The sequence below is a fragment of the Liolophura sinensis genome, chromosome 1 (genome assembly GCF_032854445.1).
Source record: "Liolophura sinensis isolate JHLJ2023 chromosome 1, CUHK_Ljap_v2, whole genome shotgun sequence".
NCBI lineage: Eukaryota > Metazoa > Mollusca > Polyplacophora > Chitonida > Chitonidae > Liolophura > Liolophura sinensis.
This window is the reverse complement of record NC_088295.1, coordinates 53,985,182-54,000,943: the sequence shown is the minus strand read 5'-3', so window position 1 is coordinate 54,000,943 and position 15,762 is coordinate 53,985,182. Positions and strand designations below refer to the sequence as shown.

Here is a 15,762-nt window from a genome sequence, read left to right as displayed (position 1 = left end):
TGTTTGAATTTTATTCCCATTGGAGTACAGCTTGGCTGCAGTTTGACAGATTAATTACATATGGAAATTGGAATCGTCGTTCGTGTGCCAGTTTTATTTTAGTCGCGCCTTTGTCATTTGAATCATGTAATCATCGGGAGTGAAGTGATTATTTTAGCATAATTTCCATATGAGTCGGTGTGGTAGTGTAATTAACTAGCATTCCCGTGCTGAGCCAGCTCTACTGCATGCTGAAGGGGGAAGGGGGTGGGGGGTAGGTGAATTAGAATATTAATGTTGGCCAGGTGTAGTAGTATTGGCCCCTGTAGTTTATGGACTATATGTGTTAGGCTTGCGTTACAGTACTTAACTTGATCTGACACTATATTAACTATAGGTGCTTGCCAAACTAGATTTCTGTTCACAGCTACAAAATCTGTACTCAGTACTGCACTAAAGGAAATAAAAACAAGATGTGAGCCAAGGACTTAAAGTGACATTTCAGTTGTCTTTTTTTTGACCAATAAATGTCTGGCTTTTTGGAGAAACTGCATTATTTCAATGAGGTCCTAAAGATACTGATTTGACTGTGTGCCCTCTAGAACAACTATGTCAGCTTCAATATAAACTTTTGTGCATATGCATTTTAACAAGGGTTCCAACTGACGAATTTTGAGACCTTACCTGGTACACATTCGTATTCCACTTGGAAATAGTTGCTCTGTGGATTTGGATGTTTACATTTGGGGACAGGTCTGCCCAGACCCCCGGGCATATTGATGGCACAGTTCTGGCGACCCACACAGGCGTAATTATGATGTTCATCAAAGGTGCAGTCTCCAGGACTGAAGCTGCACCTGCCAGCGGGACTGTAGCCATAAAAGGCGCGGGCGATTCTCAACATCTCGTTCTGCCCACACTTCATTGTCAGAGTCTTCACAGAACTGTCATAGCAACTGCTGCTGTATTTGTAATTTTTTCCTGCAATAAAAAAAATTCAAGTTTATATAAGAATTTTTTGGTCAGTTTTATTTAAGTTCATTTTCTGATTACTTTATGTTAATGAAAACATGGATTAAATTTGAAAACATCTCGTTATAAGTTACAATTTTTTTTATTATGTTTTTTATAGGATTAATTTGAGGGAATAAAAAGATAAGTTAAATTTTAAGACCCTGTTAAATGCCACCAGTTTAGTAGTTTTTATGGTAAACCTACACACAACTTATTAACTTTTTGTTTGGGTGTTCAACTCTTGGACTTACCATGAATTGAGGTACAGCAAAGGGACAAGGTTATCAGCATGATGATCACTCCTGTGACAGTGTTGTAGTGAGCCATGGTTTGTCTACCTGTTAGATCCAGAACAGAAATGCTACGGTTAACGATGAAAACAGATTGCCAGGTAATATCCAGGTGTGCTAATAGTACATGTGGTGTGTAACACCCTGAGAGTAGTTCTGTCAGTAGTGAACTGCACAGTGAGCAGATGTGGACTGGCCTAGCCTGGCTTTGACCACCTCTATATATACCCCCTGGCACGTGGACGGGAGGCTCTTAAGCAGATTGGGAGCTAATTATCCTGCTGTGTCTAAGTGTTTACATTGTAGTGGGCACGAGCCAAGCATTGAGGTTATTTCTGGGTGCCCTGTAGCCCTGGCAGCTGCTCCCCTGATTACCCCTCAATGGGGTGCGCGGGGAGGACCCAGCTGTTAGCTGATGGGCCCAGTCTGCCCCCAGGGGGACCCACTGTTGTTATTTGTACCTCTCTCTCTTTTGTACCCAGGGGAGATCAAAGAGCGCCTACAGATAATCACAGAGACAGACTTTAGCCAGGTAAAAATAACAGGACAGTTTTTCACCTGCTAGACTGCACAATCTGGTCTTTGGGAGACAACAGTTTGCATCAGCGTTGCCTAAGCGGAATTGGGGCATGGACAATAGCGGATCTGGGTGTGAACAGACAGTGTCTATTGATCTATACAGAAAGGTGGCCTGGATATTTGTGGCTGCTGAAAAGCCCGCTACAGTCTATCATCTGCTGGCCTCTCACACACGCCCAGATTCAGTATCACCCGTTGGTTTTTGGCGGCAGAACACTTCATTGTCAGTGGCTCCCCAAATGTATTGTGTGAGATTTATCTGGTAAGGAAATAGATTGAAAAGGCTGGTTGGATTGTTCAGGACGAACAAAAGCTTGGCGTGTGCCGAGGATGCTTCTGTCTTGTTTGAGGCGGGCTTTTTTTATTGTACCCCTTTGAAATCACTGTGACCCCTTAGCCCTGTATGCTCGAGTTGAATAAATAAAGAACATAATAAGAAGCCCAAGAGAGTCTTGTGCCCACCTGACAAAGGGTGTATTTAGCGGGCACGCGACTGTTTATCTATCTGCATAAAGAAGCCTGGAGGCTAAGCCCTTGTTGTAGATATTCTAGGAGGGTTGTGTGGACAGAGAAGTGATCCAGAGTTTTGGCGGGCTGTACACAGCCATGAGTTAGGACTGACTTGGCGCATGCTGGGCACACGCCACCAATTACTGACTCCATGGCTAAGGTGTCTGGATCAGCAGCCCCCCACTACCTCCAAGTTTTCACACCTTAACACAGACAACATTATAGGCCCCCGTGTTGTTCCAAGCTGGCATAATCTCAGTGCCAGACACACACACACCTATAAACACAGTACCTGTCCTTATGACTGCTTGATTAAGTTGTATGCCTGTCAGTGATAAGACACTGGCCTACATTAACGCATGTATTGATGGTACTGATAAGAGATTCACGACGTTGACCCGACCCATTTTAATTACCCCAAGCCGACAATATGCTAATAACTTTATGAATTTCATGTTGATAATTAATTCCACTCTGGATTATTCATTCTAATCCATATTACAGTATACTCAGTGCTAGTGAATATTTAATGTAGCTTTTCTTTATTTCTTTTCTTACATGTATGAATAGGTAAAACCTATGATTAATAAGAATTGCAGGGAGTTTCGAGTCCTGGTGAATGGACTGCTAATTCTTTATTGCTCCATAGACCAATGAATAGGACTGATTTGAATTTGGCTGTAATAAAAGTATGATGAGATGACTGAATAACCTTTATAACACAATCAAAATATGAAATAATTCTACTGTTTTAATTTCACTTTAATTGTCGATCTGTAAGATTGTAAGAGTAGTCTTCAAACTGTGTAACATGTTAAGAAATGCATATGCTATGAGAATCTGCAGTAAGCTAGTTGCTTAAAAACCTTGAAATGGGTTAATAGTGAACAAATAAGTTCAGAGGATTCTTAATCTAGTAAAAAGTTTGGATTAACTGCATATAAATTTAAGTTCCTTAAAGTAAAAGAAAGCTAAAATATCAAGTGAGGTTCATCATCCAGACAACTGAAAACTATACGTAAAAATACTTTCATTTATTTTTTCAGATTTTTTAAGTGTTGAAAGGCATGCAAATTTTTGAATACTATGGTGGGCTTCATGAGCCATGTTGACGGTATCTAGGAACTCTTTTTTTTTTTCCTGATGTTCACCAGAACAAAGGAATTTTTGGGAACATTATTTCTGTAAGCTTTCTCTCATGGATAAAAAGAGATATTCTTTTATGGTCGTTATTAGAGTTGGAAAAATTTCTTGTGACGTCAGAGTTTCTAACCTCTGATAGTATGGTTCATAAAACCCACCTTAGAATTCAAATGTTTGAGTGCCATTAACTCTTTTCCCGAAAATCTAAAAAAAATAAATGAATGTATAGTTATGTATAGTTTTAAGTGGTCTTTTAGTGATGCCTACTTCGATTCTTAGAGATCTTTACCTCAGACTGTAAGAAAAGTTGAGCTCAAATAACAGAAGCATTGTTGTAACAGTTTAGAATGGTGTTGGGGGTAACAGGAACACCTATGGTTTCTGATTAGTATTTTGTCAGGTGAGACCAGGAGGGGGTTTGGAGGCGCATGGCACAATCTGTTCTCTGTCTTTTTATCAGCTGTTGATTACGGGTCAGTCTTTTAAGATACAAGAAGTCCAGAGCTCATCAGTCCCTTTGCACCCTACTCTTCGCTAGCTGGAACTATCTCAGGACTCTCTTAGCCCCATATTTCCCATAATAATATAAAGAAATAAGGTACATGGACTGTTGGTATAATGCCTGAATCATTCATTGGAAAGCCCTGGAGAATATCGACTCATGTCAGTGATCTAGTGAATTATTCACATCTGGCATTCTACAAGGCTTTGAGCAGTTACCTATGTAAATAATTCAAACAAGCACAGGTGGTTCTGCCTGAACACGCAGACATCTGGCCTCAACATCGACCTTACATTGTTATGCATCTTGGTGCAGCTGGAAAAAGCATTGGCACATCAGAGTGTTTGGGAATTGTAGACAACTACGTATTTAGGTAGAACAAGTTACCAGTCTGTAGAAATTGAGGTTGACTTTTGGAAATAGGGGAGGGTGGGGGGAGCTGAATGATGGTGTGGGAATAATGTAATGGCATGTGGATAGAGGAATAGATATCTAATGGTCAGAAGAGATAGATGTGTAATCTCATTGACAATTAAAGGATTAGTATTCAAATTTCACTTCTTGCCCTAAGTATAAAGATTATAACCTATTTAACAGTATGTTACCAGGAGGGCCTCTGAGAAACATAATTATGACTCTAAATCCACGAAAAAACAGTAGATTTACTGCCCTAGCCAATCTCCAGTCAGTTGCCCGGTAAAGCTCAGAGGGTGACGTCTTAGATGACCAACCCAAGTCTAACTGGCCTATATGACCTGGGAATTCGAATCAAAGCGATGTCATTTTCGAGATGGATTCTAGCTACACAGAAGCAAATACACTGCCGCGTCAATTTGAACCCACAATGGAAGTTCCAAGTTCCAATTTATGACAGTGACATTTTCTGGTCAAATTTCAGATTCGAGTTTTCAGACTTTGAATTTGATCTTTATTCAGGCATTTCCAACTGCACTAACAATATGGTCTGCTAAGTTGTACCTTTGTCCTGTACTACACAGTAGGTCTACATCTCATATGTATATCAGATTTAATATTTAGAGGGGTAGCTAATTATGAATAACTACCCAATCTGGACACTAATCCTTTAAGGTTATAGTGATAGGTCACAAAAGGCTTAATAAAATGTTTTATATGCATGGGGAAAGCTCTTCCTGTTTGGCAGTAAATGGTTTTAGGACACTTTTGTACTGTCCTTGTAGCAGTAATAAACGTACGCACAACTACCAGTCTATTTGAAACATATTACAGATGAAAAAAAATTTAGTCCTATATTCATTTTCTGTATATGTTGATGAATGTGTTTGCACTTTGTTGTGATTGTATATGTGTATGTCTTGAGAGTTGGTGACAATGTTTTGTTCATCAGACTGTATATGTTGATGAATGTGTTTGCACTTTGTTATGATTGTACATGTGTATGTCTTGAGAGTTGGTGACAGTGTTTTGTTCATCAGACTGTATATGTTGATGAATGTGTTTGCACTTTGTTATGATTGTACATGTGTATATCTTGAGAGTTGGTGACAGTGTTTTGTTCATCAGACTGTATATGTTGATGAATGTGTTTGCACTTTGTTATGATTGTACATGTGTATGTCTTGAGAGTTGGTGACAGTGTTTTGTTCATCAGACTGGGTGGTTCGCAGATATACTTTCTGACAATTCTAATCAGTGAACTATGCGGGGTTTCTCGATCACAACCCTTGTTTGGTTACCGTTGGTGGAGGCTGGGTTAACAGCGATTGTGAATTGGGCCACAAACGTTAACATTTTCATTGTATGTCCTACACACTTGTAGTAACATATACCTTGTGCACATGTATGTGTAAAGCAGGTGTTTTTCAGGTATTATTGCTTACTTCTTTGGGTATCTGTTTTCAGTTGTGCCAGATGGAAAGTATATTTAACAGTTGCATTTCTGGAATGTTCAGGTGTGGAAAGAAAGGGTTTCATAGATGCAGAGTTTTATCTGCTATATTTGCATTCAGTAACCCCTGTATAGTGACACTGATGTAAAAATGAAAGCTTAACCATAACCAAAACATTCTGAGCAAATATTAGAACCTGCGTATTTATGTATCAGAATACAATTTTTTTTCCTAAAAATGTTGGCTGCATCAGAGTGAAGTGTGTTATTAAAAATAAGAGATCTGATACACGCTGCATTTGATTTCTTTGAGGGAATTTTTTTGTTATTGATGAAGGTTAGGATGAGCTCTACCATCTGCACCATTTTCCACAAAAGCCATCTTTTATAATGCTCTCATTTTTGCAATTACCTGTTCAAGCCATCTGCCCCTGTTCTATTTATAAATGGCCCAGGCCTATTGTCAGTTGCCCTAGCAAGCAGAGTGGCGGCAGTTTCTGCTGGGTCACAGTCACGGTATAGCACCCCAGGGGTACAAGCCAGCCCTTTGAGGCTCACTGCCCGGCCACGCTTCTCTGTATAATGTGCACTTCAAAGAAACATTAATCTGACCTTTCTCCTGCAGCTTCATTTATACCTTTTCTATGAATCTAAAGGGATTTTCACTTTTTTATTTTAACCTTTCATTAATGCTGTTGTTTTCAGCAAGACTTTTTCACTGCTTTACTCGTTCCTTTTACAATGAACTACACAGCACACAGAAAACTTCTGTTACAGACAGGTGTTTCAGTTGGGTTTATGAATGGCTGGTTCCTCAGTATTTTCGTGTATAAAAATGTTAACTTTATAATTGACATTGTGTGCAAAGATGTATTTTAATTACTCCATTTGCAAGAATTTTTCACTTGTGTGATGAATGCTAGGGTTATCCTTCTTGTAGCGAGAATAGTGGAAATAGTGTTTTCTCAACTCCATTTCTTTTGATTGTGCAGAGCACATTAATAAGATAAAATTGTCCTATCCAGCTGTACAAAACTTTTCCTCCCGGTATGGTCTACATCTATTCATTTACACAACAGAGACAGGCCTAAAATGTTTGAGACTTATACTGTACTGGATATAAAAGGTAAATGTATGTCGTATCAGTTGATCATCTGCAAGACCGTCTGCTATAATCTGCTTACCTTATCTAAACATTTGTTACAGATTTTACCAGGGTAGCTTTTCACACTTACATTTACAGGAGATCACATTTGGGCCTGTTATTTTAGGGTACATGAAGGTTTATTTGAGGCCCTTTTCGTCTGCCTCTGACACACCTGTCAAGAGTGTACTAAACATAAAATTTTCAGAAAAAAATTTCAGCCCCCCCTCCCTTTACTTACTACCCCATTGAAAAAAAAAATAACTGGGAAAATCAATACATTATGTATAATGTTAGATGCAAATGTATTGCCAGACGAAGGCCTAAGTTATTAAAACAGATGGATCATTTGAGTTGGACCACAGCTCCAGAATGTCTGTCTACATTGTAAAGGATTTCTTAATGAGTTCATTTAATATCCGTTGTCTCTTTTGTAAAGGAACAGGAGTCTTTGTTAGATTTGTATCAGTACATGTGTGAGAGTATTAATTGTATTTTGATTTCTTCACGTTTATGTGGTATCCAGAAGCTGTCACGGCTGATCACAATGTGAGCAGTATGTGATATCCAGAAGCTGTCACGGCTGATCACAATGTGAGCAGTATGTGATATCCAGAAGCTGTCAGAGCTGATCACAATGTGAGCAGTATGTGATATCCAGAAGCTGTCACGGCTGATCACAATGTGAGCAGTATGTGATATCCAGAAGCTGTCACGGCTGATCACAATGTGAGCAGTATGTGATATCCAGAAGCTGTCACGGCTGATCACAATGTGAGCAGTATGTGATATCCAGAAGCTGTCAGAGCTGATCACAATGTGAGCAGTATGTGGTATCCAGAAGCTGTCATGGCTGATCACAATGTGAGCAGTATGTGGTATCCAGAAGCTGTCACGGCTGATCACAATGTGAGCAGTATGTGGTATCCAGAAGCTGTCACGGCTGATCACAATGTGAGCAGTATGTGATATCCAGAAGCTGTCAGAGCTGATCACAATGTGAGCAGTATGTGGTATCCAGAAGCTGTCACGGCTGATCACAATGTGAGCAGTATGTGATATCCAGAAGCTGTCAGAGCTGATCACAATGTGAGCAGTATGTGATATCCAGAAGCTGTCAGAGCTGATCATAATGTGAGCAGTATGTGATATCCAGAAGCTGTCAGAGCTGATCATAATGTGAGCAGTATTTTTAATGAATGAGTTTTTCTTAGCTTTTCTCGTAAATGATATCTCCGTATGGCACTATAATTTAGACGTCTTTTATCAAAAACGTTAGTTACAAACTATTGTGAAAGTGGCCCCAGGTCAAAATGCCCGTGATTTTTGTCAGTTTCCCATGCATATGAAGGATGTGAGACTTCACTGGGACAATTTATTACTTCCTATAATAAACAGACCTAAACCATGGTGAGGGACAGAAAATATTTACCCTCAGATTGTCGGTTGAGACAGCAAAAGGAATGCGTTTGTGGAGGATGAGAGGATGGGTAAGAAGGTTCTCGATGAGAGATACATCAGAGGCTTATAAAGGCAACAGAAGCACTTGGGACAGGCCGGACTTTGAACACATTCAAATCCAGTGGTTGATGTAGCCAGCATTTGACCCAAGAGGAATGTGATTTTCAGATGAACAAAAAAAAAGCAAAGAGAAGCTTCAATTTAATTTCTATTGAAGAATTGAAATTAAAATAGTGAGAGCCTTTTTCTTCTGTGGGTTTTACTTCAAAGAATCCTGTAGTTTGTTTTTGATAAGGGTTGGTGTTGATAGCTTTCTGTTCACAGTTATCTGCTAAAGGGTTGCAGAAGGTGGAAAGTCTGTGCTTGGCTGGTTCTTGACAAAGACTGAGTTAAGATTTAAATAGTGACAATTACTCTTCAAGTGACAACAGTGTGTATAGTGATATTGTGTGCTGTTATTACCTACTGGGATCCTAAAAAAGGGCAGCTCACTTTCTGTTGACTTTAAATACTTCCTTTTCATTTGTAGTAATGGCATGGGATTTCTTCGGTACCTGTTGTATATTCAAGGCTGTCTAACCAATGGAATGTCAGGATTTAGGTTTGAACTTCCTGATTGCTATGGTCAGTTAATGATTAATGGACATTGTGTTTACTGGACCGAGTAGTTTGGCGTGTGCCATTGACAATAGATGAAGGCTCCCCTGGGGCATTAAATGCCCCTTAAACAGCTTGAATGACCTGATGCCCATTCCTGATTACAGATATATGGGCCAGTGGGGATTGTTGGCTTGCAGCTGTTTAGGGTTACAGTGACCCTAGAGAAAATGGTTAGACAGAGATGCACATTGGTGATATGGACTTGTTAAATATAAGAGACAAGAAGTAAAAGGTTTCTTTGGAATGGTGGTTAAAAGAAACATGTCTAAACTTTTTGAATTTCACAGAAAAATATAGGTCAAACATGGAATAGTGTCAACAATTTCCTTGCATCCATTTTGATGTAAATTTTATTTCATGTCTTCCTGTTATCTTTATTTAAAAAAGTGTCCTGTATCTTTTTAGTACCAGCTTCCTGCACTGGCCTGATGGTTTTGTCACTAATTGGTTCTGGAGTGTTTCAAAAAGATCTGAGAATTGGTGTTCAGTGCATTATTTATTCCACATGTAGTTTGAATACATATACAGTGTATATGTACATGCTACCAGTTGCTGTCCTTTGAACCCATAGTGCTGTGTAAGCGGGTACAGTTTAACCTAAGCTACATGCATGCTGTTTGTTGTTACACATAGCAGAATGGAGTGCTGTGGTGCATGACTTGTCCCAGATGTCCCTGTCATTGGTTTACATGGCTTATGGCTACGACAGCCATTAACTGGTGGGTTATAATGGATAATGGCTTGCTCTCCTTATTCACCTGCTGTTGTCAAGTAAAAAATATGTTTGTTTATGTGATTTGTGTGTTTAACTCAGTACGTAAAGTGGTTCTCTTCTATGAGGGAAAACTGCAAAGCCAACTAACTTAAAATAATACATCCTATCTATTAAAATTTTACCCTGAAAACTTATTTCAAAGTTTACCATTAAAACTATTATTACGGTACAGTTTGTGAATAAATGATTCACAGGGGTACTCTTTCAACCAATCTTCATGGTCAAATGTTGTTAATGTCAGCATGTTGTTTTTGTTTTTTTGTTTTGTTTTTGATGGTTATTGCGCTAAAAACTTTTTCACTGATACACTGGCAGCCAGTATATTATGGGTGGAGCTGGTATGAATGGATCCAGTCTGTGTTGTGAAGGGACATGCTGCATGACTACATTTGTGTCTTTAGTTTAAAATAAGATGACAAGTTGAATACCCTGTCTTCATAGTCTATACGATCAGTCTTTAATTATAAGTTATTGTATATTTTCAGTGTGATCTTACAAGTTTTTGAAAACACCCTTTTACTGGGAAAAACATATATATATATATTTTCGATGAAAATTATATATATATATATATATATATATATATATATATATAATTTTCATCGAAAATTCGGCCTGTAAATATGCACATTTCAGAAGAACTTGAAAGTCTTAAAGTTAAACTTTTGATGCAAACGTTCAAGTTTTTCCGATAGGCAAATAATCAAACTTCACAAAGAATAGCTCCATAACATGGATGAATGAATCAGGAGCAAGCAAAATGTGTCACTTGAAAAAAAGGCTAATCTGGGAGAAATACAGTGCTTTTGGTATTCTGTGTATAAAGTGGAATTTAATCATGCAGTGTAATGCATACTTGACGGCACATAAGGTGTGTGCCAGAGGCAGAGGAAACTGTAGATGATTAGTAATATAATGCCCCTTGGACAATAAACGTCCCAGGTATTATGCAACTCCGATGTCATATGACTCACTCAGTCCTCATTAACATTGATAAAAGTACCATTGTCTAGTGAAGACAAATTGGTAAAAGAATGTTATATTAGCTGTCTGGAAAATGAAATGACTGACAAAAAAAAAAAAAATAGTCGTATGCATTTATAAAAGGAAACATTATAGTTTGTCTCTTCTTTTGTTAAATTTTCTTTGATATAGAAAGTTGTATTTAAATAAATGTAGACAGAGAATTGAGTCAATTTTATGATCGTGTATACAAACTGAATAGCTCCTTGTTATAGGAGATAGTGTCCAAAATTAGAAATGACACAGATTATGTGAGGCTTGCAGGTATGATGAATACCTAGTAAAATCATAAACAATTTCACAGTTTGGAAAGAACTAGCTTTCGTCATGTATATATAACATATACTACAGCATTTTTTAGTGCTATTTTGCATAGCTCAGCAATGATGCTATAGAATCATTTCTACCTGTACCTAATAAAACGGAAGCCAGTTTGCAGATCGTTTACAAGAACTGTGAACTAATAGTTTGTCAAAAATAAAATTAAAAGTCATTTCCTACCTGTATACAACATTACACAGGTGAATGAGCTTGGTCACTTCAGGATTAAGGCTAGAGTGACATTAGCTGGCATTTATCCCATGAGCAATGGCTGTGTGGTAGGTTCACTGATTCTTTTTCTCAAACCAGCCAGACACGATGTATATAGTCCTGTCACGAACGTGTATCTGAAGAGGGCATGGATGTAGATCTGACAGTTAAGGCTTCCCTATTTGAAGGCCTTTGCGCAGATTGTCGTCATAAAGCCGTGTTTATGTGAACAATGTTCTGGTATTGATCAAAGCTTGTGGAAGCATGACCTAGCTGTGGGCAATCCAGAACTTGTGAGGAGACCAAGCCACTGTCGTCGTTGTTGTCGCGTTACAGAATGTGCAAAGCCTTTTTTCCTCCAATGCTATAGCTGATATGATAATATAGTTCTGTGTCTTTCCCAGGCCTGCTGTTTATGTGTACACTTGTTTCCCAGAAAGACCAGGGCTTAATCTCTGATAATAGAAACTGTCTATATGCACACAAGGAAGAAGCAAACAAGCCAGAGCCACATGGCGCTTCACTTCAACAATAAACAAGCTGAAAGACATTGGGCTTCTCTCTTTGGAAAGAATGGAAAGGAAAACACTGAAAGGGCAATATTGAAGGAGAACAATTCCAAAGACAGTTTGAGTTATTACTATTTCTACTTTGTGTTATCAGATATTGTGTTCTCTGCTAATAAAGTGTGATATGTTTGGTAAACATGGCATTGTTGATAATGTCTGTTGCATAGCATAGCAAGTTAATAGCATTGATTTCTTGTTGGTTTAGAATGATGTAGTTTGGATTAAAGACGCCCTTTAAAATAGAAAAGTTTTGCAACAACTGAAAGTTGGAGTGAGCTTTTGTGACAGCTGTGAGGTAAAATGTGAACTTGTGCAAAAACAGAGGTTTAATTTCAAAAATTTGCTGTTCTATATAAGAGAGTTACAATGATTGGGTTCACATATGGAGAGGTAATGTGAACCTTTGCAACAACAACAACAGAATTTGAACTTTTGCAGCATCAGAGTTAAAATAAAAATATTTGTGCACAAAAGCTTATTAAAAATGATGCTCTGCATCAATAGAGTTAATATTAAGTTTACAGATATATCAGATGCTGGTGTGATTTCCTTCCTGTATGTTTGAATTGCTGCCCTATTTTTGAGACTGACTGAACAGGGAAATTAAAAAGTGCTAATTGAATTACTAAGAAAGGCATTTGCTCAGTTGTGTCCATATTAGGAGTGTTCACCCCTGCAGGTTATATACATAAGCCTACACATATAAGGCTCTAGGTTCGTAGAACAGCACAAAGATAATTCTGGGACAGAAATTATATATGTATATGTTTATGACAAAATTGAATTCCTCGAAGCATGTAATTATATATGTACTAGGAAGTTAAGAGGTGAAGGTTACAAAGTGTCAGATTTCAGTCTCGGCCATATTTTGCAGTTAGTCACTCCGAGAAATTTATCCTGTGTATGCAAATGTATTCATATTTTCTCTGAATTACTGAACTGAGCGACACAAGTAAAATAGTTTTTATTCTAAATATGGCTATTTTATTTCATAAAGTGAACATTAAATGAGGTTGCATTTTTATGAAAAAAAAGAACTTCTATGAGAAGAAGATGAGATTATAAATACTAGTATATACTGTTGGACAGAAGATGGTGTACACAGAGTAAAACAGTAGTAAAATTCTCATGCTAATATTGGTAAAGCTTGTAGTTCTTTCTCTTTGACATTAAATGCAAGGCATGAATACCCAGCCCTAAGAATCCCGGTATGTACATGTAAATCTTTGAGAAAAATTCAAGTGTACAAGTGCCTGAGCATGTACATAATGCTTATCACATGACAGTGACTAGAACATGACGAGCAATTTAAAAGGTAGATTACCTGGTTGTATACCGTGATCTCACCTGTAATATGGTAATCTGTCAGGACCACATCTGTTTATCATCTCATGTCTGCCCTCAGTCGTTATCACACGTAAGTGACGACTCACAAATGTCTTATCTCTTAAAATTTATGTATATGTATTTCCGAAATAGTCTCTGCAGTTCTACAACCTTTTCACTGGTTTGCAATCCCAGAATATTCTGTGTGGAGCAAAAAAATTTTACTTTTTGTGAAGCTTTGAAATTGGCCAACCCATTCACATTGCATAAATCACACTGAAATTTGGTCTTCATATGCAAAAAAAAGGTTGAGGAATATGTTTATGGAAAATAGTATTGCAATAAATTAAGATCTCAGATCTTTCCTTTTTTGATTTTTGTTTATATTTGAGCACACATGTGTTCATATTTGTGATAGATACATGCTGGACCATTAGGCCCCTGACACAAATCTGGATTTGTAGAGTTCATAATGCTCAGGACCAGGTGGTTTTGTATATAGTTTTCCATGCTTTTCCAGCTGATGCTTACTTCATTCTTTTTTTTTCTTTTTTTTTTTGTCTTCCACTAAATAAATATTTAGGAAAAATAGAGATTTAGGAAATATTCGCTTTACTGTCATGACATTGGCTTAGGTGGATCAGTGTCATTGTAGGGTGCTATTAATCAGGTAGTTTCAGAATTTTTATACTGTTGTAATGTTGTAACTTACGTAGTGGAAAATTCTTGAAATTGTTGCACAAGCCCTTCAACCATTTCATTTATCTGCACACACAATTAGTGTTAATTTAATATGCCACCAGCGTGTTGGATTTTGGACATGAGGAAATGTTTTCTGGGTCGGTGGAATGATTTACTTCCTGTTTTCATCTCTGTTGTGTTAGTTATCAGAACACACTGCCATTTGGGGTTTAACTTACAGCTTGGGTGGCCCAACAGTGAAGATACGGATGTTACAAATGATCAGTAGCTGTTTGTTCTACTCTTTGCGTAGGTGATAAAACTGCCTTCATGTTTCCTTCTGGTGTAATTACGTTGTATCTTGTTGTTGGAAATAAATGCCTCAAGTGGCTCAGTAAGAATTACTGTTAACAACTTCTGGGTACATGGTGGGAAAGAGCAGAGAAAAACACTGTCTTCATGTACGTGACATGCTGCAAATGAATGAATTCTGCCTTTTCACATCTTCATTGATAATGGATGAAATGAGCAAATTGTCCAGCACATTTCTGTATCAAGTAGCATGGTTGTGGAAATATTAACATGAGTTAATACATACATGTAAGGTTTGTTACACACGCAAGCCAGAAGTTCATCATTACAGCTGATAAACAAGAATGTTCCCCACTCACGTACCAAAGATTATGTTTCTGTGCGGAATTCTAAGCTGCGTAATAGTAAACAAACATGCTAGTTTGGTGCCAGAAGGAGGAACTGATGAATGCTTGCCAGAGAGTGCTTTTGCGTTGTATGCCTGGTTTCTTCTTAGTGTTCCTGAACCTAGTGGCCTATTTGGCAATTTCTCAGAGTACTTAGAGAACCCTTCTTTCTTGTTTAGTTTATTAACCTTTTCATACATCAACGCTTTGATACTCAACATCAAGGACAAACAGATAGCATCTGCAGCTGATACTCTGAATTGTGACGTACCATTTTCAGAGATGAAAATGTGATTATTAACGAGTTGTGATATGCCAGATGTTCCTGCAAATGAACTTCTGTCCTTGGAGTTCTAGTTCAGTTCAGTTCGTCGTCAAAAAGTAGTAGTGTTGCACTGAAATACCCCCACAATATAGTGGTGCTCTCCTTTAATGACTTTGAGATGTCTTTTAGTTATAAGAACAAATTACAACAGGTCACAATACACATTAAAAGGGATGCATGGCAATATAGTGATGATGGAAATTGGAATAGTGTGTATATAGTTGGAATTGTGGCAATGGAAATTCAAATAGTGCCAATAAAGTAGAATAGGTGAACAGATGACAAGAATAGGACTTGGAACAGGTGAACCTTGTCCACCTTTCTAGGTAAGCAAGAGCTTTCCTCTGTGGGGTTTCTGATCTTCAAACTGTTTAATAGTGACATCAAAGCAGGCTCTTGACGCTTGTCTTGAAAATTGGATGTTTGCTGATGTTTACTTATGTCATATTTCACTATCTGGAATGAAGCGTGGAAATGGTTTATATCGCTCCATGAGTTGCCACAGATAATTCCATGTTCCAGTCGAATGAACAACAGGTAACAAAGCATAAGATAACAACCAAAAACAACAGACTGATTAAAGGGTTAACATTAATATTTCTTTAAAGCAGGTAATTGAAATTTGGTAAGAGATTCTACACTAAATTTAAACATAATTATAATAAGTGTGGAAACTTGACAAAAA

The 15,762-nt window shown here is 37.8% G+C and overlaps 2 protein-coding genes across 4 annotated transcripts in view; one reads left to right on the top strand and one right to left on the bottom strand.

Moving 5' to 3' along the window:
• LOC135467226 (activating signal cointegrator 1 complex subunit 3-like) overlaps positions 1–15,762 on the top strand; it is a 94,347-nt gene that overhangs the window by 31,449 nt on the left and 47,136 nt on the right. The window lies entirely within an intron of this gene.
• LOC135467237 (uncharacterized) overlaps positions 1–15,762 on the bottom strand; it is a 30,682-nt gene that overhangs the window by 2,943 nt on the left and 11,977 nt on the right. For 2 of the 3 annotated variants that reach the window (XM_064745013.1, XM_064745020.1), the window contains 2 exons: positions 1,245–1,331; positions 664–960 (listed from right to left, as the gene is read on the bottom strand). In XM_064745013.1, coding sequence (XP_064601083.1) covers positions 664–960; positions 1,245–1,320 — 373 coding nt within the window. In that variant the 5' untranslated portion in view covers positions 1,321–1,331. Of the gene's footprint in view, positions 1–663; positions 961–1,244; positions 1,332–11,448; positions 11,626–15,762 lie in introns of those variants that run through there. The other variant, XM_064745005.1, reaches the window with a different exon arrangement.